Raw genomic sequence first — 27094 nt, 5'->3', positions numbered from 1 at the left:
TACCAAAACACAACTTTATTGATTAAACACCAATTAAAAGACCAACTGAAAGCAGGACAAAGACATTTCAAAGAGTGTGGTGCAAGTTAGGTGTTAAATTTTTAAGGAGCTGTACAAGAAGGGGAGGTAGCAGTAAAGACAAACAATTTTCTCTCACAAACTGCTCCGACACAGAAAGGTTCATGTAGAGGCTCAGGAGGTTTTCCATGCACTCACACAATAGAAACATTCTTGAGGAAGTCCCATGTGAAGTATTGCAGAAATGGCTCCAATCACTCTCATGTTTACATTTGAAAACATAAGAAAGCAACAAAAAAATTTTCTCTAGAATACAAAATGTGTTTGCTTTCTATGAAGTCACTGGAAGTTCACCAGGAGGAAAGTTTCTCCCACAGCAGCTAAGGTCAACAAAAGTCGTTCTTTGAACGAGCTGTCAAACATTTCACTGATTTCCTCTCTCAACTCCCTCAGCAGAGGTACTGTGGACTTACCATCTGCATTCAGAATTCTCTCAAAAAGTTTACTCCAGAAATCACTGTCAGGGGTCCTAAAACAAACAGAGCAGTTTTCAGTGGAACAGTACACATACAACATGTCTATCAAGGTCTCCATTTACATTCAGCACTAAACATCCTGGGAGAACCACGCCTGAAATAATATTTTCACTCACCTGAGTAAATACAAAGGAAAACTAGGAATGTGTTGTTCATTTTATATGTATGGATCTCATTCGCTTTCTCCAATAGGTTTCTGGATAGTAACTACACAGGTCTAAACCAACTGTTTATACAGTTGCCTCTTCAGGTATACCTGACCACTACCACCATTCACAGTAAGCCAAGGCAGTTTTAGTTTACAGTAATTATCAAGAACATTTTTGAACCAAACAACTTGGGAAACTCCTTTCATGAATAAAGGGCAGAGGAAAATCTTATTTTCCCACTTGCAAGCTAAGTTAACAGGACAATATTAAAGGAAAGCTGCAAGAAAAAAAAAAAAAAAAGGTAGTTTAGAGCCAGTTTTGCTTCCTTTTTTTCCCCACCTTCCATCTGCCAGAGTTCTGTACAGATAATATTTTGGAGACAATTAATAGTAATAAATCCCCTCTCTTCCAGATGCACCCACACAACAAGAACAAAAAGGTTAAGTGACTCATTTAAGTCTCAGAAAACTGATATTAGAGCAAACCCTTTGTTCTTCAGTCTTGCACTGCTACTGACTACTGAAGCACTTTTCTCCCTCGAGCTAGGAGTTACAATGGCTTTGAAACAAATTATCTGCCTCTGCTTTATCTAAGTGACTCACAAACAGCAGCAGCCAGTCTTAGAATGAATCCAGCCTGTACTATTTCAATGGTAACTTATATTTGCTAAAATAATTAAGTCAATGCAGAACCTAACCAAGAAAAAAATATGCAAGACTTGAGTCCATTTTCTTTGTGGAATTAGATGAGCAAGAGGTGTGGCAGAGGAGATAAAGTGCTGCTAAGGAGGTGTAAGGAGTTCTGAGTGACAAAAATAGTCCTAAAAATTCAAACGCAGCTTCTATATCCTGCCTCACATAAACCTGCACAGATGAAGTTTCCTAAAATAGTACAATGAAAACAAAAAAAATCACCATATCCATTTTTTTAATAATGGTAAAAGCCCTCCCCTGAAAAACAGGCTGTTGGCATTATACTTGGAGATGAAAAAAACAACTTGATCACAATTTACATTCTACCTTCTCCTAAGTCTCTACCACAATGTTTCAGTGTTTTCCATTCATTCGGTCACCTTTTAAGTGGATTCTCTTTTATTGAAAGCCATTGACCTTGGAAGAAAAAATGTTGTGCTCTACCCTGCAATTCCCCATTGCTTTGGTATTTTGCTGAACTGGTAGTAAAATCAGTAGCTCTTGCAGTCATTCTGCTATATCTATATTTTGTTTAACAAAAATAATTAAGTCCTGTTTAAAAAGCTTTCTTAAGATAAGAGGGTCATGGTTGTTGTATTTAACACCAGTCAGCCTTCTAGTAAGAAGCCTCCTTTCTAGTTCAATACCTGAAGTCTAATTCTAATATAATACCTGAATTCTAAGAACCTTTTTTGAGGAAAGTTATTCTGTCAATACAATCCCTGAAAAAAAAAAGGCAAAAACAAAACAAAAAAAAGCCCACCACAAAACAAACAAACAACAACAAAAAACCAAACCCCAAAACAAACCATGAAACAAACTCAAATGAACCTCAAAGAAATAAAAAAATCACTTTCCAAATCGCTTGGAGAATTTTGAAGGACAGAAGCAATGTCATCTTTACAAAAGTAGAATTACTAAAAGCAACAGGAAGATAGAATCCTGTGTCTTCAGGAGTGTTACAAGTGCCACCAGCACATGTGGCTGTATGCACAGGATGAAGAGCAAAATTGATCTCCATCAGCTGACTTTTCTCCCAGGGAATAGTCAATTGTGGAACCTCTTCTGGTGGATGAAGGCTCCCTGCAGCAGTGAATTTGCTTGTCACAGATTATTTGAAAGCTTCAAACTGACTAGAGCAAGTGTCATCAATCAGTAAGAACTAGACAGATTAAAAGATCCATGTGTGAATGGAAACTGATTCCTTATTTCCACATATCTCATTTTTACACTGTTGATATAAGACTTCAGTACAATGTGTATCTAAAGCACCTATGCAGACATTTCTTGAAATAACTGATATTGAAAAGTAAGTATAGATGATGAATGATAAGTCTATAACACTTTCAGAAGCAAAGCAGAAGAGATGGTGGAAAAGAAATTCCTTATTTGTACTCTGAACTCCCAAATTATGAACTAATGCACCCAGGTGAGCAAGAAGCCATTACAGCCTGGTTCCAGCTCTACAGAACTTGTGCCCAGACTTTATCTTCTTCCTGCTTTGTCTCCTTTAGCCCTTCACAGGTCTCACTCCTCAAGACTCCCTCTAATTTCTACCTCAGCCCAAAATCCTATTTTTTTCAATCCAGCATCCCCAGCTTTAACTATAATTCCTTTCCAATTAACTCCTCCCCTCCAAATTCCACTGACAGCCAGCCAGCCCTATCCTTCCCAACTCAGACTTACTATTCCTCCTGCTCCAGTTATCCCAGCAGTTACTGCTCTTCTTCCCATACCTACATCCTGATCAGGTCCCTGACACCATGTCCCAGCCTTCTCAACTCAGGCCTTATTTGGCTTCATCTGCAGTAGCTCAATTTAATCTCTTGCAGAATTAAACAAAGGATATCATAGTAGAAAACCAGACATATACCCAGTAAAGGGAAGAGGAAAAAGAAAAAAAAAAAAAAAAGCTTTTTTTTCCTCTGTACACAGCTTAAGAAGATTGGGTTTTTTCCAAAGGCTGAATACAACAAACTGGGAGATGTAAGCAGTGCAGGTTGCTAGGGAACTGGACAACTCCCACACTGATAGTGGGTTTTCTTAAAGCAATGGTCCTAGGAGTGATCCATGATCCTGAATCAGATACCTGTCCAGCAACTGCTGTCATGAGTGCAGAGTTCTGGAAAATCCTTATGAAATGCCAAGGCAAGAAAACCTGCAGTATGTGCCTAACAAAATAAACAACTGTCTAAGAACAAACAAAGGGCACAGGAAGGCAGAGCAGACTTATAGTCAAAAAGAGAACAGTAGAATTTAATACCTGAGACAAACAGCAGCTTCCAAAAAGCAGCCATTTGCACACTTGCATCTTAGATGACAGTTTTGAATTATTTTCTTTGATGTACAAGTGTACTGTTTCTACAGCTGTTACACCCTGCCATCAGTGTCTTAATAGAATTAAAAAAAAAAAAAAAAAAAGCAGAAAGCCAAACGAATCCATTTCTGAGGCAACATGCTCATGTGATCTTTGTCCCCCTCATCACCCATCCACTTACAAACTTCTCCAAGCTTGATCTGTAAGGTACAGAGACTAAGTCAGTCTCATCTGAATGGATGACAAAGCAAAACCATCTCGACCGGATTATTCATATTCAACTTAAAATTGTCTCCTACACAGCACTGAGGCTACCAGTGAACAAGTCCAAAAACGTCACTATTTCCGGCCCCACAGAACTAACACTTTTTGGCAAAAACAGCCCCAAGTTGTTGTACATTTCAAGCTCTGAAGATAGTACAGTTTAAGCTCTGAAGATAGTATCACTATAAAGAAAATGAAGTTAGATGTCTCTTCTTTCCCAGCAGCCCCCTCTGCAAAAGGACTTACTTTGATAAGTTTTGGCTGATTTTCCAGATGGAATTCTCCTGACAGACCTGGATATGATCCCCAAACAACATCAAATGGACTATATCTGCAATGCCAACCAAGTCTACCTGTAATCACAACAAATACCACAAAGTTCAATGTCTATCACTTTCTGCTCTTACTGCTTTCACACATTTAAGTTGGAACTATCCTTACACCAGAATCTTCCAGAGACCTGCTAAACAAGAAAACTTCTAAAGGTAAAATTCTGTTTTCATTGTAGGTTTCTAAATAAATTCAGAAGTTACAATCACTGAACAGCACTGTCAATCCTTTCACTTAATGCCAAAGGTTGCATCAGATGCAAAATTCTCTTTATTCAGTATTTATTGATCAGAGCTTTCCACAGCACTTGTCAATTTTAATTTAAGAAAATGGGTTTTGTAAAGGAAACACAGAAATTAACATGCCCTACTAAATGCAGACTCACCTGATAAGGAAGAGAACTTTCTGCCAGAAGCTGCTGTCCATGAGGGGTCTGAGCAGTGGGAAAGTTATACGGAAAGCTGACTCGAGGCAGTACCCTCAAATCCAGACTGTGAGTGAAATCCACCACCTTCAGAGCATTTGGCACCTCCTCATTAGAAAACGCATCGCAGATCCTAAGCAGAGGAAGCACATGAGGCAGTAAACGATCCAACAAACTTTTTCTTTCTTTTAGAGTTAAATTTAACAGCACAGTGAAGGTGAGTCTTAGCCATGTCAATACTCCCCTCTGATGGCTGCTGTCAGAACTACTGCTGCAAGGGCTACCCTGGATGGCAAGGGCTCACAGCAGGGAGCTTAGGGATGATAGTGCTGTCTCCACAGTAAGCAACAGGAACCAATAAAGGGTTGAGGATGATGCTATTTTTGTATTTGTCAGAGTTAACTGAAACAAAGTCTGTGGACTGTGGGAATAGTACGATGCCTTTTCACTGGTTTTGAAATTATGAGCCAGACACAGGTGATAAAAGGGAGTTACCTTTGTAAGGATCCTTATGGTGCACAACACACTGGATGAAAAGCACTGAAGATGCACAAATAACAAACCAGATACAATCTTTATATGTTTAGCAAATTAGCATAACTGACAAGCATCTTCAATTAGAGACATAGGTGATGAGGTAATTCCCCCTGGTTCTACCCATTTCTGAACAACCCTCCTAGGATAGGAACTGAACTTTGTTTATGAGTATGTGTCTCAAAGAGCTGGCTTTCAACCTTGGCTCTCAGAGAGCCTAACCTTGGACCCCAGGGTTTGGAGCCAGTGGGGAATTTATTTTGTCTTTCTGTTTAATAGAGTAGATAAAATGCTATTTATGACTGCAATAATAGGCTACAGAGCTACAAATATACATACGTAAAGAATATAGAGAATAGATAAAAGCAAAAAGGCCAGAATCAATTTGGAATTATTGTCATGTTTTGCACTTCTCCCTCTCCATCGAAATCTCAGAATACTTGATACAAAAAATAATTAAGCTTGATAATGTTTCTACAAACTTCTCCTAGTCTACAGGTGAGGGAGGACAAAATGAAAGGGCAGGGAGGAGTATCTCTACTGACAACTGCCAAGCCAACAATATCCACATATCACAGCTCTCACTACTACTCTTCTTACATACTTGTATGCTTTGAGCTTATTTTGTAAGTTATACTATGCACTTGTCCTTTTGCTATCTGAAAAACCCCAAACCATTATCCTAAATTTTTGGCAGTTGTTTGTTTTGTATTTGCCACAGAGAAATCCAGCAGGAGGTATCTAAGTCCATCAAGCCATTATTAGATCAGTGACTGCCAAAATAGGACGCAGCACCCTAAGGGGTATGCAAGACAACCCATTGCAGGATGTGAAGAAAATATCAGGACTTGCATAATACAGGTATGTAATTTATAAATAATTATGTAAATAAGTTATTAATAAAATGACCACAAAGAAATTAGAAGTAAAATATACTGGAAGTATGTATGTTAGATGACTGTAGGCTTAAACTAAATTTAAATTTAATAGCTATTTTTAACATATCAATGATAACTAATAACAGCCTCAGTGAATTTATGTAATGGAATTATATCTGATTCATTAGACATTCTGGTTACTGGCTTCCCACTGATGCCTGAAGTTTTTAGCTTTTATGTATTTTTCATGTATTTGTAGCTGTGCAGACTGTTAAATACCTCAGTGTAACTTCTAGTACTTTTCCAGCTTTCCTCCCCACAATGAACAGGCGCTTATTGACACATTCCTAAAATTTTGTTGTCTCTTGCCTGTAAGTTCTCCAAGGACACTTTATTTTGCACCACATAAACACAGGCATAATAAAGGTAGGGGAGGAGGTCAGAACCCAGGGAGGAGATTACATTACCAACTGCTCCTCTAATTGGACAATATTGGCCAGATATTTTAATTGCCCGGTCTTATCAATTGCAAGGATCTAAATTGGGGCACTGGTTTTTGCCATATTGTGTACCTGAAGGCACACAACCTTCAAGTAAAGGTTTGCTTTTATATTATCATTCTAACATGGTCTGGAAAAGTTTGTGCTTTATTTCCAGACATCACCACACCCAGTTCACAGATCACATTCCAAGGGATACGTGACTTTGTTAACATAACATGAGAAAGAGCTTAAAGAAGAAAATTAGGTCTATGCATTAAGGTACAAGCTGGAATGCAGAGGAAGCTGAACATTTTGTTTAGGGTATCTGGATATCCCAGTCCCACCTGTCTTATATCTTCTAATCCCCCGGGTTTCAGGTACATAAAGGCAAGTTACAAACCATATTGTAACTTACATTAGTGGTCCAGAACCTTGGTAAAGCAGAAACTTAAAATATAGGTAATAGCAAAACCATTTTGTTGAGCATAAGTTTTACAGTGTTAATGTATACTATTTCTACAGGAAGGCTTATTCCTAAATTAAGTGTTTTCACTCTTATCAGAATACAATGGAGCCTAAAAAACATGGACTGCAAAATCAGGCCTATTTTGCCAGTGGACAGGTTCAGCACAAGGGACACAGAAACCAGCTTAAAGAATAGTGTAATTTTCTATAATGCAAGACTGTAAAGAATTACACAAGGAGAAGCTCAGCAATGCACCTCATCATTGCTACCAAGGATTGCCTACAGCAATTAAGATACAGCATCCATTACACCCTAAGACTTCACCACCCTCCAGGGCACACAGCAGCTGGGGGACCCTGTCACCGCCAAGCACTGGAGAGCCCCTCCCAGAACCGGGAATTCCTATGGGTGCGTCCACCCGCAGGCAAAGAGGCTTCTGACTGTGCTGGGACAGGGCCCAACTTGGGCAGGGGGCAATAAACTAGCTCACACCACTTCCAGTGCAGGAACATCTGGGGTCAGCCTCCTCCTGGGTTCTTCCCAAAGCCTGGCCAGGGCTCAAGGCACAACCCACGGAGTTGTCTTTGCTCCTACAACCCCAAAACCCAGGTGTGGCCTTATCTGGTTTCTAAATACAGGAAGGTGAATACATGTTTTGACAATGAGTGGATACATAGATCATATGATACATATGATACATAGATCTATGATACATAGATACTAATGATTCTTTGTTAATGAGTAGATTATATAACATTTGGTTGGAAGGTTCATCTAGAGGTCAGCTTTGGCTTAGGGCCTGTTGTTCAGGCCTCAGTACTTCTGTACGCCGGCTCAAGAGTAGAAATTACAGCAGCAGGGGAGCTGTAGCTGAAATGACTGCTCTGTACCCTCTCATATTCATAGGCAGAGACAAACCTGTCTCCCAGAAACAACACCTCTGGCCTCAGATCTCCATGGACAATCTCCGCTTTGTGCAGCTTCTCTACCACATGCAGAAGATCATGAACAACCAAGAAGATGATTTCCTTTGTGATGAACTTACGGTCACAGAGAATATCCTGAAAAGAGAATAAACATCTATCTCTGTACCTTTCTACCTTAGATTAGGTGAAATATTTATAGCTCACTTTTTGTTTCATTATTCATCTGTACAGAGGTAACAGTCCCACCATAAATTCAGTATAATCAGATTTTGCTCAGACAGAATTACAAGAACTGTAAGCTAGGAAACATTATTATTCAAAACTGGACAAAAGACCAGGAGGAGGAAATTGAACTGAAGACTGAAATCACTATTGAATTTCAGTCCTATTTGTATGCAACAATTCAAAATGCACAAGACTTAAAGTGCGAATCGTTCAGCAAGACATTAATTGCCATGACCTTGCTGTAGCTGACTGGAATGTATTGAAAGAGGTCAAGTTAAACAACAGCTTTAGATGCAAATCTTGCTACAGAATAACATGTAGTTCTTGGCTCCAGTCCTTTATGACTCACAAAGACAGAAAATGTGAAAAATTCGTTCAAGATTGTCTCCGAGAAGCACATGATCTATGAATGAGAAACCAGAGCCAATGGAGGCATTAACAGACAGCCCTGATTTATACACAGATAAAGACCAGAGCATCTGTATTGCAGGATTAGACAGGAGAAGCTCTTCAGCAAGGAGCATAACACCACTCCAGACTCACTACTGGCACCCAAGTGGGAGTTTGGACTCTCCAATTGTCCTTGGTTTGTCTGTACTGACCCTGAGTGTGAAGCAATTTGTATCCTTGTGCACAATGGCACAGCCATCCTGGTACAGATAACAGTTGCAATTCTCACTGAAGCTCTGGTCAAAGTCAGAATTCAAACGCTTCTGTAACTCAAGGGTGATATAAAAATCCCAAGGCACAGGCTGAGAATACACCTACAAGAAGGTACATATGAAGAACATTTATTTTTGGAATGAAGTGAAAATTGCTCATTTTCATATTCTTCTCATTCTCTTTTTTTTCCCCCTCCCACTTGATCAAGGAAGACATTTTTCACAGTCAGAAACCTTTAATCTAGATCCTCAATTAGGAAGAGGACTTGAAGTAGCAAACTTCTTGCATGGAATTCGGAAATTAAGAGTTTATATTAATGGATGAGATTTTACCAGTTCACACTTCTTGTACAATAACCATCATGCATGTTACCTTTATTGCAAATCCCTTTGCATCCCACTGGAAAACGCATCCAGTTGGAATGGCAAAAAACATCTTGTATTCTTCATCGTTCCAATATTCCATTTTGATGCAGTAAGTCTCATTTCCTGTGTTGAAAGTTTACATTCATAAACTGTCACAGTAAATAGCTCTTCCCAAGTCATTCCCCACCTGCACCACATAAAACTAAGAGGGTGGATATAATTCAAACCCATCAGAGCACAAACTCTGCACTGCAAGAGGGTCTGGCACACCTTACCCAGCTCAATGTCTTTCTCAACCTCCATGTGAGGCAGAGCTCCAGCCTCCAAGTGAAAATCCGGAGAAGCAGCCAGTGATGATAGCACAGAACCTAAAAGCTTTTTACGCTGTTCAGGGCTCCACATGAGCTGAGCCACATCATCATCTAAGGAAACAAAAAACATGAAGAGATGAGCTGAAATTGCGTTAACTCTCTGCAACTTGGTTGTACCCGTCAGTAAAAGTAAACTGGATACTAGAAACTTTTATCCACGTTCTGATTTAATATTCATCTCTTAGCAAGTCAACTCATCTCTTTCCAATAGTTCTGGGAAGTCAATGTGATCCTTGCCTTTAAAACTGCCTTACAGACTTTTATCATGAGGTTTCAAGGATTCTACTGTAGCATCATGCAAAATGTTATCTTTCACAAGAGACAAAGCTCTGAATTATTTCAGCCAGAGCAGAATTTAAATTCATTCTGCAAATCAACACTCATTTTTTAAATCTATGCCCATAGCAAGTGATTAGTTTGGGGGTTTTAAATTATGGGGTTTAGGGAAATTTAGTCCTTGGATTACAGCAGAGGTTTTATGTAAGAAAAGGAAAACAAAGCTGGACTCCAACTCTGCTGATCACTGCAATGTTAAGAATTTAATGGCTTTTATCTCCTGGAAGACACCTGTAGGACTGGACTTATTTTCCTTCATAACAGAACATAAAGTCATTCAGTAAATGAGTTGATCTGTCAAAAACCAAGGTAGCCTCAATGTTTACTCTGCTTTATCATTTGAGATAAAACACAAGAACTAGATGGCCTCTACTGCCTTCTCCCAAATGTCATGGCTGTAATGAGGGAGAACATTTTGAACTTTCACAGTACACATGTAAGAACCAGATTATCTACTGTTATGCCCACATTTATTTGAAAAGCATTCAGTAAGTACTGCTTAGGAAGCAATTCTGTGAAAGATCCAGGAAATAGTGTAGGCTGGAGGCTACAATGTGTTCCAAGCTTTTGCCATCACAAACTTAGGAAATTTACTGGCATATTTTGCAGGAATAAACTGACAGATATCTGAAGTAATTTTTATTCTTTACACAGTATTAAGAATTACTATATCCAGGGTAAGAGCTGCAGCTTAAGGGAGATGTGAAGAAATCAAGAAACAAAGCAAATGGAAAGATCCAAAGTTTAAGAAAGAACCATTAAAACATCTGAACAAATGCTTTCTTTTTTTCTGAAGAGATTTTTCATCTTGCTCTAAAGTTTAGTACACATGATAAAAACAAGACAAAGATCCATCCAAAATATCCCAGCTATTTCAGTGACATGACTTCTAATTGTATTTTCATTCCAAATCCCAAGCACGCTTCATCATAAAATAGTCTGCAGGCACATGAGAACATAATTGTCCAGAGTAGATACACTAAAATTTCAAATACACAGTTCCAATAAAGCATCATAGACCAAAACCAAAGGAGTTAAAGAAGGTTGAACACCTTGAACACCATTATCCAACACACATCTAATTCCACAGGACAGATTTTGAAGGCTTTTTGTGACCATTCCCATTCTAACTGTAATCTAAATAGTTAGAACAGAAAGAAACAATTGCCTTTAACTAGAAGAAAAACAAGCAAAGAAATTGACTATTTAAGTATCAGTACTGTTTTCCCTCAGTAGGAATAAGAAGGATACTGTGAAGCAGCACAAGAGTTTACAGCATAGTTAAAATGCAGATTTAAACCAAAATCATGTAACTTGCAGTAGACTCCAAATTCGTATTCATCCTTTTCAAAGTAGTAGTTTATCAGCACATCAGGAGACACACAGTATGATGACAGAGAAAAAAGAAAGACAAACCAAAACAAAGCTACCTTAGAAGTTATTACTGCCACCCAGTCCAAATTTTTAATTTTGGAATTTGACCTCATTACTCCTACAGACTGCCTGCTTTACTACCCTAAGTAACTTCTCTGTCACCTTAATACTGACATGCTTTGGCTGCTGACAAGCATCCTGTACTGCACCTCACTGCTGCTTCAGACAAGGGAGACAAGTTCAGTCACCAGTCATAGTAACGGGAAACACACAGAGTGGGATACAAGAAGGACAGAAAACCCCCCACATTTAGTGACAGGTGCAAGTTATTTGTAGTGAGTGAAATTTAGTTTAGTACTAACCAGTAACGTTTCCACATCCAGAATCAGTAACGACTTCAGCAGGCAAGCTCTGAGCCAGCTCCAGTTTCTCACTGATCTGCAGGTATTTAATAGCAGATGTTTGTGTAACAGAGGACAGAGAACCTCCTGAGACTGAAGCACCTGACGAGTGAGTATCTTCCAGGCTTGCTTCCATGATCGGGCTGTGAATAAAGCCATCAAGTACTCAGCCTTCCCAAAGATACAAGTTGTAGATAATGTCAGCCCGGGGACTAGGAGAGGATACTTTCCATGCCCAGATTTAATTAACATGAAGAAATTCTTTCCCACCCCTAGCAGAAAGCCAGAAGTCATGTCAGAGTTTCATTTCAGTTTTGATGATTGAATATACTCAGAATCTTAGTCTAGAGATGATTTTATTAATCTTCTCTTCCACCAAATTTAACTGCTAAAACAAAAGACATCCAGAATATTTATCATTACCTTTGCTACAAAATTTCAGTGCTTTCAAAGCAGTAAAGGGTTGGGTGGGAAATACTTCTTCCTAATTATAATCAGCAAGGTTTTCAAGGAACCTCTCAAGTAAAAAACACATTCAGCATGGCATGCGTATTTACATCCTAAGAGCCAGCAAATCAACTCAGCTCTAGATTAAGAAACTCCCATGCAACAGGTTCTTTTTCTTCACAATGACAAAAAGATTATTCTTCTCTCCAGCCTTTTTACTCTGCAGAAGAACTAAATTATGAACACTAAAAACATTTTATATAGTCAAAATAAGTACAGAAGCCAAGAGTAAAAAAGGAGCTGATGATTCTGCTCTTCATGTTTGATAAGGAAGATAGAATGCATTTACCAATTTCTCTGTAAGTTATTTGGTTAAAAAAACCTTGTACTTAAGTCCCACAGCAGTCAGGCAAAAAAGTCAAGTGGGCTTGCTATTACCTCTTCAATCTGCTCAAGGCAAAGTAGACCCTGAGCTAAAGAAATGGCTCTCACCAGGATATTCTGGTCTTTTCAGAAAACTCCTTCCTTAGCAACAGTAAAACCACAACATGAAAGATGTGCAGGAGGAGAAAGGGCTTAAGGTCCTTTACTGTTAATTACCTCAGTTTTTTTACACTGAGAGCTTCAGTGTATGCTTCTTCACACACTGGTGTCTCCTGATTCACAGGTGCACTCTTGGATTCTGGACTATCTTCCTTCAGTTCACTCTGAGAGAAAGCAGGAGCTGGGACTCTCTGAGCTACCACCCCATGAAAGGGCGTTGAGGCCAGGTGGGCAGCCCTGTTAAAGTCACACGTGTCCTCTGGGTTGGCACAAAGGGTCTTGTTCTTGTAGGAGCCTGTCACAATTGCATCCTCACTCAAACGTTCAATTCCATTCAGCTCATCCTGGAAAAAAACAGAAGAGACAGTGAAAGCCTGCAGATTTTATGACCATTTTTTCTTTATTTAAAAGCTGAACATTTCTCTTTCTTCCACTCCACCACCTTCCAACATGAAAAGGACATTCAGCCTTCATGAATTCTACTTAGCACACAATCCCAGAATGCTCTGGCTTGAAAGGGACCTTAAAGACCACCGACTTCCACCTCCTTGCCATGGGCAGGGACACCTTCCACTAGACCAGGTTGCTCCAAGCCACATCCAGACTGGCCTGGAACACTTCCTGGGACAAGGCAGCCACAGCCACAACATGATATTTCCAGTATCATCTCATCATCACCCCCTTCCATTACTGCCATGCCAGCCAGCAGCTTAGACTCCTTGTGTTTCACACGTGCTGCCAGTCCAGCCAAGCTGACTCTGACAGCAGCACAGGCTGCCTTGGTCTCTCCTGGGCAGGAAATCTGCCAGGGGCTGAAGTGTTTCCTTACGCAGGCTGCTGCTGCTGCTGCTGTGCTTTCCTTGGCACTCAGAGAATCCACAGGATTACGAACAGAGAGAGGCTGACGGGCACTTTTCTGACTACGATCTGCTGAGCAACTAAGAAGAAGTTACAGTCAGTTACATATTTATTAGAACAGCTTCCCATCTCCAACAAATTCCTCTCAACAGTTTAAGTCTATTGATCATTTCAATCAACCAGTTTCTACTGCAGAACTAGCAGTAAGCAATTAATACAGCTCTCCAGCATGAAGCAAGTTTATAGAGCAGCTTAAATAGTTGCAGGTTGAAGATGAAAAACAGAAGAGTATTTCCTCATCATGGACTCTGAGAAATTAAATAAAATTTACCAATATAAACAAAACAAAACACACACCCCCACACATCCCTGCAGTTAACAGTTATTTCAGCTGCTACAGCAACAGCTTTGATGCTTCCATTTTCCTTCCCTCTGAAATCCAGGTCTTGAATAATTCTACCTTATATTCTTATTTGTCAAAGTAGAGGATTCATCAAATATAGAGAAAAATGGAACAGCAGCCGGTGGGGGAATCAGACCTACATCTGTAAAGAAAAACCAAGAGCCTCTATCATATCTACAGTTCTTCCAAAATAGCATATCCAACAGTACTTAAAATAGTTAATACACAGTTCTAAAAGTACTGCTTCTAACAGGAAGTTACAGAGCTGGCATATAAAGAAATCTATTTAAAAAGGTTTGGTTTTGCCACATCAATGAACACCCCTTTACCACCATATTATGTGAGCTAACTTGCTGTGTTTAGACTATGCTTCAGAATTTGTACATTTTTCTGCAAGACTGTCTTATTTCTCTGTTTCTCCTCAGAGTTTAAAAATGTATTTCCACTGTGGCTATCTGGGGATACATCAGGAGTCTGGATAACCGCTGTCAACAGCAACAAATTCAACTCCAATCAGAAGTAAAGTTATTCAGAATTTGACCTTCCCAACAAAACTTACCAAAATCAACAATATACAATTTATGGAAGTATTCCCCTAGCAAAACCTCTGAGGAAAAAGGACTTAAGGCAGTTATCAATCTCATGATAGCATTAAACTCTTCTGAAATGCTAGTAAGACAGCAAACGTGAAAGATGGAAGAAAACTTTCCAGCTACTGAAAGAAAAATGCTCTTCTTCTTGAAAGTCCTTTCAAATAGTGACAGTTCTCACATCTCAGATGCTCCATGTTTTGCTCAATAAGGTAAAAGGCACTACTAGCATACACACTGTCATTCTTCTTATCCACCTAAGCTTTGGGTTTTACTTTGCTGCCTTCTTGGTATTCATGGAACACTTCCCTTTAACCAGACCATCTCGTTAATGGTAAAAAACTTGACTACTTACCCTCAGAACAAGACGGTTTATGTAGTTGAGTATCTTCATAGATCTGGAATTCACTGTGCAAAAGATAAAAATAAACAAGTTTGCATTCTACAGACCTTCGCAAAACGTAAGTAAACTCTGTAAAAAAGGCAAGCCAAGATGACAAATGCTTCTTGCAAGAAGTTAAGATCCCTCAGACAAATAATCAAACATATGGAGAAAAAGCACAGATCCTGGTTACAGGCTGATGTCAAGGCTATATTCCATTCTGCCTGAGAAAACAGGCTGCTAGTGATCCATGTTACTAGTCGTACCTACATAGCCTCACAAGTGTTCTCCCTGCTGGCTAAAAAACCCCCCTATTACCTTTGTGACTGAGGCTGTTTCTCCCCATATTCTTCTGTGCTGGGAAAAGTAAATCCTTGCATTCCCAATGGTGTGGAAGCTCCCGTTACCTCTGCTGCCTGTGGAAATAAAGCCACATTTCGGTTCTACAGTGGTAGAATCGCAAGCCAGGCAAAAAGGTTCCAAAACCATGAAGATAATCCCATGTAGTCATTAAAACCCTGATAGGAAATGGTTGCCTTTAGCCACTTTTATTTGTACTTAGCTTACCTGCATGAAGTCAAGTCCACTTTTATTGCATAGTGAAGTTAAAAGGCATCATTTACTCTTTGCAACCATATTTACACTTTCATAGGAGATTTTAGTCACCCTGTAACCGTTAAGGACATATGTAAGCAGTTAGATAGCTTACAAAGTCACAATTCTGTTTCATTATTTAAAGTACTTACTGTGAAGGCATTGTTTTGGAAACAGGGAAGGAGTAGAGAGAATTTACTTTACTAGTGAAGAATCCTTTCAAAAGAAGTTTAAAATGTGTTAGAAGAATTTCGGAAATGCTTCCTTTTGGCTTTCTTGGGTACTTTTATTTGAAATTGCAGCTATTTGCAGTTAAATGAGGACAATACCTGTTCATGTGGTTGTGGCTGTTTGTCATTTTCTTTCTTCTTTAATTTCTTTTCCAGCTCCTCAATTTTCCTTTGTATTTCTTCCTTCTTCCGTTCGATGGCTTGTATTTCGTCTAAGGAAAAAACACCTCTAAGGCCCAATGCCTATTTCACATACAATTGGTGGCTGCAGCCTAAATTGTCAAGGGGCCGAAACTTCTGGTGGTCTTTCCCTGTCCCACAGCTTCCATGTAAAGCTGTTGAATGTGTTACTGTCTCTGTACCTCACAGCAGTTAAACAACTACTCCAGTAGAAAAAGAGAAGCAGCTGCAATAACAGACAGAAGCAAATACAATTTCATGATTCCATCTGGAATTCCCTACGTGCTCCAGCCCACTTTGGAACATACCCTCGTCTTTCTTTCTTGCTTTCTTCCTGTAGATTTCAGCTCGGATCTCTTCAAAAGAGAATTCATCCACTCCAGCATAAACTTTCTCTTTGCAGTACATCACCATCTCTTTCTTTGCCTGAGCATCCTGCTGCTGATGCTGCACACGCTGCAGTGGGTCCTCCCGCTCCTCAGGTTTGCGAGTACTTAACACACAGTTTATGCTGGGCTCAATTTTGCATGGAGTCCTGAAAAAACAGGAATTTATTACTTGGGCTTTGTGAACTTCACTGTAGCACAGAAAAGCAGGTGTGGGAGACAAGAGGGCTAATTTCAGAACCTGTTTTTGGAGTAGTGTAAAGACATTTTATTCTGTGCTTCAAAAAATACACGAGAAAATTGGAATGATAACACCAAACTACTCAGAATTGTGTGATAACTAAAACAAAACAAATAACAAAAAACAACAAAACAAATCCAACCTAAAATGTTTATAAGGTACAGTCAAAAACAAATAAAATTCTTATGATATCCGAACTTCCGTGCAACCTGAAGCAGGATCTGTTCAATTTAGTTCCATTGAGCTGAGTGACCACAGGGAAGACAAGTCCCTAAACTCTAGTTTGTAGGACGGTTATCAGGGAGAATAGGGACACAGGAGAAAAGGGACTTAAAAATGGACATTCTTGGGTGAGATGAAACCTACATGCTAATTTCAGGAAAGAAGCAATGCTGGTACAGCTTTACAAACACCAGCAATTCAGCAGGATAAACTCAAATCTGGGAGTGATCATGAGGCAAACAAGTGCTCCTAATGCTTGGGATTTTAAAGCTTTATTGGAGGAGTATGGGAATCCATATCAAGATCACAACAGGGATCTCTGCCAAGAACCCTGGATGACAGCTGATGCTGTGATTTGCACCACATTTAAACAGTTTCAGCATAACACTTCCACATTTGGCAGGTAACGGTGGTAACATAAGGAAACTGATTCAAAGATAAGGGGAAAACAAAATAGTACCTTTAAGATTTCAACTTCAGTACCTAAACCTACATACCAAGTCTCTGCCTAAGTCACTTCGAGCTAACTTAGCCTGGTGCTCAGTTCCACCCACTCCGTCCCTCTCCCTGCTATGAAAAGCTGCTGACTTCCGTAAGTAACAAATCTTCATCCCAGAAAAATGGGCAGGCCAAGAGATTTTACCCTCTGATGTGGCATCACTGACTTGCACGACAAAGAAACAGTCTTACACTTTAAACTGGAATGCAGATTTTACATATTTCTCAACTAAACAATGCCACAGGCAGAGCCATTCTGCAGTCCACACGCAATCCTTGCTTGCTCACCACCTCTCAGCATTCCTTGGTTCCATGCAATTCAGACCTCTGGGAACTGTCACCAATACCAAACAGTCTTTTCCACTCCTCTCTCAGAAGGAGCCTGTCTATTCCCTGCCCATCGTTAGCCACAGAAAAAGCAAGCAACCTTGCAAAAGAATGTGTTTTCCTCTGCTCTAACTAAACCACCCCATCTCCTGGGATTTATCAGCATTTCAGGGAGCACTGTACAAGCAGCACACTCACTCCTCCACGACCTAAGCAACACTGTTGCCATGGCAACTCTGATAGTTTAGTTCAGAATAAAACTCCAGATATGCTGAGCACAGAGTTCCCAAGACAGAAAAAAAACCAGCCACATTTGCTGCCTCCATTTGGGCCTCTTTCACAGCAAACAGCACCCTAAGACAGGTACCTTGTGGTTTTGTGTAGACACACTGAGTTAAGCTATTAAAATCATTAGCATATATGAATATGATATAGGCTCCCACACCATGAGCAGCACTGAACACTTCCCATGTCCTTATGCAACCTCTGCTGAAGCCTCTGTCTTCAAGCTGCAGCACTAATTGCTTCCAGGCTGACAGATTTTTCAATTCTTCTAGCTCGACAGGCTTAAGTACTCAGCAAAACAAGTCCCAGTTTTAGGAAGCAGCTTTGAGAATTCCAAATGCAATCCCCCCAGCTCCAACTCAAGACTCACATCATTTGTGGCTGAGCTGACTCGTCCACATAGGGGGTGAAACTGGGCAGTGGGTGGGGCACTTCCGAACCAGAGCTCACAGTGCTGCGAGGACGCTGCGGAAGGAAACGCAACATTAACAACACAGCGATTCTTTTCACTCTCCACATCCCTCTGCATTCTGCATCTCCCTTTTCCTCATCTTCTGCTCATTTGGAGGTTTTCTTTTAGACAAAACTAAACTTGATGGAGACTTTTCCAAGATGAATTCCCTAATGACACAGTCACAGCCCACCAGCTGAACACTGGCATCTAAAAGGCGAGGCACACTCCTCCTGCACGTCCTCACCAGCCCCAGTTCCTCTTATTCTGAGGGAATGTTTTGTACATATTGAGGGAGATATATATACACATTATCCTGGCCAGGCTGGGTATTCCTCATTTTCCACAGATGCCACAGTTCTCATTTGACAGCCAAAATTGTCCCAATTCTATGATTATAGTCATTCCCTGTCCACCAACAGCCTCCAGAATTGTAGTTTGGTTTTTTTTTCAATTTTCCCATCAGAGGCCATTATAGCACCACAAAAATCCCTTAACAGTTTCTATGGGCCATTTGTAAAGAGAAGAGGTAGAATTTAGTCTGACAACACACTATTCTCATCTGCCTATTTCAATTCCCTGAGACTCTTCAGCACAAAAAAAGTTACTTGCTGGGAATACTTCACCAACTCACTCCTCTTTTCCATCATTTCCCAAACTGCTTCCTGAGGCATCTTGAAACCAGCAGAAAGGGAAACCCCTTCTTCCCTGTGCAGATTTTAATATGTCAGAGCATTCACCAAAGGTTATTCTTGAACTGCCCTTCAGTGGGGCAGAATTAAACATCCTTCTCTCTTCTGCCAGAAACAGGATATTTTATTCCAGTAAATCTAAGAAATTTCATTAAGAGGGGAGCACAGACTACTCTAAGGGCAGACATTAAAAGAAATATGGAAGCATCCAGAGACCAGAATGAATGTTTTAAGCAGCATAAAGAGATGGGCAAAAGAAATTTTATATTAATACTTCTTCCTCACTCTTCTCAGCTATATTAAATCTATCATTTAGTTAACTTTTCCATTCATTTAACCAAACTGCTTTCTATCTGAAAACAATGTTCCTGGAGTTTCCCTAAATTTTAGCCTGGTTGCATCCCTCCCTCATTCAAGATTTTATTACCAAGCCTCACTTATAACAATGTCCATATTGAGAAGACAAAAATACTTTCGTCATCTCAAAGCCTGAAGTTTTTAGCTTTTATGTATTCTTCATGTATTTGTGATTCTGTAGACTGTTAAATGCCTCAGTGTAACTTCCAGCACTTTCCCACAGTGAACAGGCGCTTATTGGCACATTCCTAAACTTTTGTTAACTCTTGCCTGTTACTTCTCCAAGGACATTTTATTTTACACCACGTAATCACTGGCATAATAAAGGTAGGGAAGGAAGGCAGAAGACAGGAGGGGAGATTACCTAACCAACTGCTCCTCTCTTTGGACAATAATGGCCAGATATTCCAATTGCCCAATCCTATCAAGTGGAAGGACTGAATTGTGAGCACTGGTTTTTGCCATATTGTGTACCTGAAGGCTTTCAAGGAAAGCTTTGCTTTTACATTGTCATTCTAACATGGTCTGGAAAAGCTTCTGTTCCACACCACGTGACCAACAGAACAGACCACTGGGGACACAAGCACCATAAAGTCACCCTAGGACATCCAGGCATCAATCTCGTGACTTGCTATTCTTCCTTTCTCAGCTACAAAGAACATGGCAACACTGGGGCTTATCTGAGCACCTGTGAATCAATCCTGATCTCACAGGATTGATTCCCTTCACACAAGACCTTCCATCACTTCTCTAGAACAGCCTAAACACCTGTAGCACAGCTGTTCCTTTTGATGTTTACTTTAAGCCATTGGAAGCTACTCTCTGTCATCCTATTGCCAGGATAAATATTCCATTGATACAGCACTTGAATTCTTTTGATCTGCACTCTTCTGTTTTCCTCACAAGCACTTCAAAACAAGATGTGCAGAATGCTGTATATGCCTTCTTTGCACAAGACAGCCAGCAAGCTCTTCCTTCACTTTGTATTTTCCAAAATAATTCAACTCTTACGCTTCTACCTTATGGATTTAATTAATTCCTGGCTTCTCTCCCCTTCCAGGGCTCATGTTTTGCCTCTTACATTCCTTTTCCGCCCTCCAAACACTTCAGCAAGCTACCTCTGCCAATTCTTCTGCTTAGCATGAATTTCCTTTTCTTGATTTTAAAACTCCACAGGGTTTGAGCAATACCAGCCTGCTAAACTTGAACTGAGTACACATGGCCAGGGACTCTTTAGAAGGACAGCAACCATTCACAAGGGCATGCAGAGACAGGACAAGGGGGAATGGCCTTAAGCCAAAGGAGGGTGGCTTTGGATGAGATATTGGGAAGAAATTCTTCCCTGGGAGGGTGCTGAGGCCCTGGTACAGGTTGCCCACATAAACCTTGGCTGATCCATCCTTGGGAGTGCCCAAAGCCAGGCTGCATGGGGCTTGGAGCAACCTGGGCTAGTGGAATGTGAACCCAGATGACCTATAAGGTCCCCTCCAGCCCAAACAATTTCACAATTCTATCATTTAATCTGTATTTACAATAGACACAAACCACAGGCAAGGGAGAAAGAGACGACCTCTGTTTCTGCGATCAGAAGTCATCAGCTTACACACACCTTCCTCTCTTTTCCCCGTCCCTTTTGAGCCTCCTTACCCTGCCAGAGTTCCACGGTCCTGCACTGAGTTCATTCTCCTTTGCCCTGGGAACTGGAGGTGCTGGCCATGACTGTGCTGGAATTGTGGCAATCTCAGGTCCAGACACAGAATTTTCATCAAATACAGCAAAACTTGGAGCATTTGGAAGCTGTAGAGAAGCCTGAGGCTGGCAGCTTCTGTTTGGGTTCATGACTATAAGCCAGAAGATTTATGTCAATTAACCTTCAACCGTCACAATCAATTGCAAATCTCACTATAAAGAGATTAAATCCCTTCAATAACAGGGTTTTTAGCTCTTGAATGTACCTTTAACTGCATCTCCCACACGACTAATGGGGGCTCTCACTTTCTTCTTCCCTCTGCCTTTGAGATCTGCCAGTGAACTTCTCTGAGGCTCTGCAATTTCCAGCAATCCCATATTGTCTCCATCAGGACTTTCCTCAAGTGCCAGTAGCGTCTGCCGAGAAACACGGGCCTGAAACTGCCTAGAAAAATAACATTGGAGAAGTCACCATAACCTTCCCTATCTCAGGAGCCCAGGTGAGCACCTACGTTCTTCCCTTACTTGTGATGAGCCTGGAGTTTGTCCAAAGGCTCAGCCTTGCGCTGGAGTCCTTCCTGGAATATCACATCTGCTTTCCTGAAGCTGCCCCTGGCCTCGAGTGCCTCTGCCCACGTGATGTAGAGTGGGGCCAGCATGGTGCCGATCTCCTGGCTGTGCAGGTAACTGTACAGATCCAAGGGCTCGTTGCAGCAATCGCCCTGAAATGATCCAAGTATGTCTGTAATCACACTGCAGCAGGGTCCCAATCAAAATCTGTGTTTCAATGCCTCCAGCAAGACCCCAATAATTTCAATACAAGTCTGACAGGAGCAGCTGTAAGGCCAGTACACAGAATTTTATAATTTCTTATTTGACTGTGAGGTAATTCAATGATTGAATTGCACCATATTAGTATTCCTGAGAATGAACAGTTATTTTAGCTTCAGATGAAGTATAACATATTCCTTGCCACTTTTGGAACTGGTAGATTACCTCAGCAAGCTAAAGTTGGGGAAAAGCTACTTTGTAAAAAAATGGACAACAAAAATTACAGTAATGGAGAGACAGGACAGGACGAGAACACACTTAGCTTGCTTTAGAGTTTAAAAGGATGGGGACAGAAGACAGCTAGAAGCTAAAATATCTGGTAGGACAGATATATTTTAGATGTTGTATCTTTAAATCACTCTCTTTTTCCTTAAATAAATATTTGAACTCTATTTATTCAAAGCAGCTTTTTCAAAACAAAAACTTCTAGAGTTTGTAGCTGTCCAAAGTGAGCAACCCTAAAAAATACTCTGAAAATGAGAAGCAAAATTCAAGAGTAACATTTGCAGAAAAATATGTCTAATATTGCACTTGTTGTACAACACTGTTTTACTCGTCACCAGAATCAACTTAGCTGTGTGCAGACAACATGACAAGGTCCCAAGGAAAAGCAGCACCCAAGAGATGTTCCCCAAAACACTCACAAACTTGAGCCAGAGATTAAGATAGCGAGGATCTTTGTAGTATCGCTGCTGCCCGTGGAGGGCTTGCACTGCCCTTTCCAGAACTGCCGCGAGGTTGCCATCCTTGCCACCCCCAGGGAAGGCCTGCTCTGTCCACTTGATGTACCTAGAGACAGAATGTGTTCATAGCAAGTCAGTTCTTAATAAGTATCTGTAAAATATAAAGAGATTAAGAAAAAAATAGGCATAACATTGAAACACAATATAATATTTAAAAACAATTATAAAACTTAGCTTTCAATGAGTTTCTTATTAAATTAGAATGTGTCTCCCTTGCTTTTACATGGATACGTGACCATTTAACTCTTTTTTCTGAAATAAAGAAAAACTTACCGCTCCCATACATCCAGAGGATCATCTCCAGAGTAAAATCGTATTTCTGCTTCAAACTCCCTAAAACATAACATTATCCATCCATAAATACATTTGTATCACAGTAAGTTCATCTTGTATATTACATATTAAGAGTTAATTATTAACTAAAAAGCACAGCCAAATCTCCCTAGTGTTTGCTGTTTAAATGCTCCATTGCAAATGAGAAAAGTTGCAGTCTGTACTACACAACACCTGAGTACTTCTAAAACCCTAGAGCATGGTAATAGCACAGACATCAATTACTAAACTTCTTTTACGCCTTTTTAATGCTTATGAGATTAGTACAGTTAAAAAAGATATAGATAAAATGAGAAGGGAGGAAGATAAGGGGAAAGGAAATGTTATAACATCACTTACTGTTTTTTAAGCTGCACAGCAGTGTGGCTGGAAGAGTCCTGCTGAGACAGTGCCTCTTGCAATCTGGACATCACCCGTCCCTGCCTGAGGGGCTGCACATTCTCCTTGCTCAGCTCCCACTCATGGCTGTCCTCCTGGGACATGACCACCTCTCCTCCAATCCTGAATGCTTCTCCTTTAATCCTGTGTTTAAAAAGAAATGGATACCTCTAAGGCAGGGTACTAACCTGAAACCTGACAAAGCTTTCCTAAGCCCATTCACCCCAAATTTCTGTGCAGCCAAAACACACTGCTTAAATACCCAATTATTAGAGGGACTTGGGGGCTTAATTCCCCACTACTGGAAATATACGGGAAAAAAAGCCCATCGTGACAGTGAAGAACGGCAAGCAGGCCATATGAGCAGCAAAAGCCACTAAGATTAAGCCATCTCCCTCCCCACTGATTCCTCCTTTCCTTGCCCCGAGACCCCCCTCACCCTCCTCACAGGGGCTGCCGAAGGCTGTGCTCCGCCCAGGGGAAGCCTCAGCCAGGCTTAGTCGGGATCCTCCGGTCCTTCACCGCTTAGACGAGCGGGTTGCAGCAGGCGGGAGGCACAGCCCAGCCTCGAGCCCTGCCGGGGGGCGGCGGGGCACAGCGGCGGGGACTCCCGGGCACCGAAGGGAGGCGAGGCTGTTGGTTCCCCGGGACGCACCGCCCCACGCCGGGACCGGGCACCCCGCGCTGTCCGGGCACAAAAACACGTCTCAGAGCGCCAGAGCCGCCAGCGCCAAGTACCTCATACCCTAAAGCCCCTCACGGATCCCACACAGACACAGCCCCTCACGGACCCCACACAGCACCTCGCAGACCCCCAGAGACACCCACAGCCCCACACACCTCACAAACTACAGCCCCTCACGGATCTCCAAGTACCCCTCAACCCCGCGCGCCTCACGAATCCCGCAGCTGTCAGTCCCGCACACCGCACAACTTAGAGCCCCTCAGCCCCACAGGAATGCCACAGACAACTCACAGCTCCTCAAACCCTATACACGCCTCATGGCTTCTCAACCCCACAGGGATCCCACAGCCCCTCTCAGCCCCTCACGGATGCCCGAGGTCCTCTCAAGGACCCCACAGCTCCACGCACCTCACAGCACAAAAGGTCGCCTCAGTCCCTTATAGATCCCACAACCATGAACCCCGAGCACCTCCCAGCCCCTCCCGTACTCCTCAGCCCCACCCGATCTTCGCGGGCCCGTCACGGCCCACAGCCCCTCAAAGACTCCACAGGCTCTCAGCCCCACCCCAGCCTCACAGGCGCGCGCGCCCCTGACGGACCAAACAACTCCCAGCCCCGCGCACTTCACAGCCCCTGAGACTCCTCGGCCCCTCAGGGACTCCATAACCCTCAGCCCCACGCACTTCACAGCCCCTGAGGCCGCCTCGGTCCCTCAGGAACTCCGCAATCCTCAGCGCCCGCGCGTGTCTCACCCCACAGGGCCTCAGCCCTCACGGACCCGCGCGCCCCTCACGGACCCCAGTGCCCCTCAGGCCGCCTTAGCCTCTAGCACCGCAGGCCGCCCCAGTCCCGCGAACCCCTCCCAGCCGAACGTACCGCAGACAGCCCCCAGCGGCGCGAGCCGCCCGGACCGACACAGGACCCCAGCAGTGCCAATGCCGTAACGGCGGCGCCGCTTCAGAATTCAAACCTCTCCCACCTCCCCATTGGCCGCACCTGATTGGCTCCGTCCTGCGTCGCCACGGAGCATCACGGGAAGTGTAGTTCCCGCCTCACCCGCGGCGCCGGCGGGAAAAAATTAAAAAAAATTATAAATAATGCGCTCGCAGTTAATCTCATCTGAAAGACATACTCCTGTTCCTGCTCCCGCATGTTCTCGCTCTTTCCCTCTGCTAACCGCTGGCACTCGCTGATTCTCCACGTTATTACTCCGTCTAAAAGGCATCCTGAGTCATTTTTCCTGAGGCACTCGCCTCAGGCAACTGGTGATGTGTTCTGCTTTAGTGTCACAGAAAACCTCACGTTTGGCGTACTCCTGAAAAATAAATGGATTGAAACTCCCAAAACTGATTCCCAGAAGTATAAGGTTGTGTTACTATGATGCTGGGCCCATTAATCACCTTCGCTCTAAAAGTATAAACGCAAACGGTGATTCTGCTCTACATGTTTGATAATGCGGACAGAAAGCATTTATCAATTTCTGTGTAAGTTATTTGGTTAAAAAAACCTTGTACTTAAGTCCCACAGCAGTCAGGCAAAAAGTCAAGTGGGCTTGCTATTACCTCTTCAATCTGCTCAAGGCAAAGTAGACCCTGAGCTAAAGAAATGGCTCTCACCAGGATATTCTGGTCCTTTCAGAAAACTCCTTCCTTAGCAACAGTAAAACCACAACATGAAAGATGTGCAGGAGGAGAAAGGGCTTAAGGTCCTTTACTGTTAATTACCTCAGTTTTTCTACACTGAGAGCTTCAGTGTATGCTTCTTCACACACTGGTGTCTCCTGATTCACAGGTGCACTCTTGGATTCTGGACTATCTTCCTTCAGTTCACTCTGAGAGAAAGCAGGAGCTGGGACTCTCTGAGCTACCACCCCGTGAAAGGGCGTTGAGGCCAGGTGGGCAGCCCTGTTAAAGTCACACGTGTCCTCTGGGTTGGCACAAAGGGTCTTGTTCTTGTAGGAGCCTGTCACAATTGCATCCTCACTCAAACGTTCAATTCCATTCAGCTCATCCTGGAAAAAAAACAGAAGAGACAGTGAAAGCCTGCAGATTTTATGACCATTTTTTCTTTATTTAAAAGCTGAACATTTCCCCTTCTTCCACTCCACCACCTTCCAACATGAAAAGGACATTCAGCCTTCATGAATTCTACTTAGCACACAATCCCAGAATGTTCTGGCTTGAAAGGGACCTTAAAGACCACCGACTTCCACCTCCTTGCCATGGGCAGGGACATCTTCCACTAGACCAGGTTGCTCCAAGCCACATCCAGCCTGGCCTGGAACACTTCCTGGGACAAGGCAGCCACAGCCACAACATGATATTTCCAGTATCATCTCATCATCACCCCCTTCCATTACTGCCATGCCAGCCAGCAGTTTAGACTCCTTGTGTTTCACACGTGCTGCCAGTCCAGCCAAGCTGACTCTGACAGCAGCACAGGCTGCCTTGGTCTCTCCTGGGCAGGAAATCTGCCAGGGGCTGAAGTGTTTCCTTACGCAGGCTGCTGCTGCTGCTGCTGTGCTTTCCTTGGCACTCAGAGAATCCACAGGATTACGAACAGAGAGAGGCTGACGGGCACTTTTCTGACTACGATCTGCTGAGCAACTAAGAAGAAGTTACAGTCAGTTACATATTTATTAGAACAGCTTCCCATCTCCAACAAATTCCTCTCAAGAGTTTAAGTCTATTGATCATTTCAATCAACCAATTTCTACTGCAGAAGTAGCAGTAAGCAATAAATACAGATCTCCAGCATGAAGCAAGTTTATAGAGCAGCTTAAACAGTTGCAGGTTGAAGATGAAAAACAGAAGAGTATTTCCTCATCATGGACTCTGAGTCGTTAAATAAAATTTACCAATATAAACAAAACAAAACACACACCCCCACACATCCCTGCAGTTATCAGTTATTTCAGCTGCTACAGGAAGGGTTTGATGCTTCCATTTTCCTTCCTCTTGAAATCCAGGCCTTGAATAATTCTACCTTATATTCTTAT

General features: G+C 42.0%; 1 protein-coding gene across 7 annotated transcripts; it reads right to left on the bottom strand.

The window, feature by feature from the left end:
- On the bottom strand, positions 1-27094 carry LOC128808403 (mitotic checkpoint serine/threonine-protein kinase BUB1 beta-like). 7 transcript variants are annotated; one of them, XM_053979459.1, is made up of 25 exons: positions 27082-27094; positions 26594-26702; positions 25821-26107; positions 23373-23555; positions 22974-23033; positions 22602-22746; positions 21652-21848; positions 21393-21571; positions 21085-21278; positions 18308-18402; positions 16287-16513; positions 15898-16010; positions 15293-15390; positions 14948-15000; positions 14060-14144; positions 13571-13679; positions 12799-13085; positions 11713-11894; positions 9545-9691; positions 9277-9392; positions 8844-9005; positions 8009-8151; positions 4692-4863; positions 4223-4329; positions 1-547 (listed from the first exon to the last, which is right to left on the bottom strand). In XM_053979459.1, the coding sequence occupies exons 4-25, from the start codon at positions 23513-23515 to the stop codon at positions 358-360; spliced, it is 3204 nt and encodes a 1067-aa protein (XP_053835434.1). In that variant the 5' UTR covers positions 23516-23555; positions 25821-26107; positions 26594-26702; positions 27082-27094; the 3' UTR covers positions 1-357. The 7 variants fall into 7 exon arrangements, with proteins under 7 accessions (XP_053835434.1, XP_053835427.1, XP_053835428.1 ...); XM_053979452.1 differs by lacking the exons at positions 26594-26702; positions 27082-27094 and adding an exon at positions 26303-26539; XM_053979453.1 differs by lacking the exons at positions 25821-26107; positions 26594-26702; positions 27082-27094 and adding an exon at positions 24973-25055.

Source organism: Vidua macroura, chromosome 6 (assembly GCF_024509145.1).
Source record: "Vidua macroura isolate BioBank_ID:100142 chromosome 6, ASM2450914v1, whole genome shotgun sequence".
In the NCBI taxonomy this organism is placed as follows: Eukaryota; Metazoa; Chordata; class Aves; order Passeriformes; family Viduidae; genus Vidua; species Vidua macroura.
Note: the sequence above shows the minus strand (reverse complement) of the source record. Positions and strands in the feature narration are given on the sequence as shown.

Bases quoted from the DNA above. Each gene is read 5' to 3' on its own strand.
- LOC128808403 (XM_053979452.1), bottom strand. From the start codon at position 26,461: ATGGCAGTAATGGAAGGGGGTGATGATGAGATGATACTGGAAATATCA. The intron at 15,001-15,292 runs GTAATAGGGGGG...TCTTTTGCACAG, and splicing joins AAACAGCCTCAGTCACAAAG to TGAATTCCAGATCTATGAAG. The intron at 4,330-4,691 runs GTGAGTCTGCAT...TTGTGATTACAG, and splicing joins AAAGTTCTCTTCCTTATCAG to GTAGACTTGGTTGGCATTGC.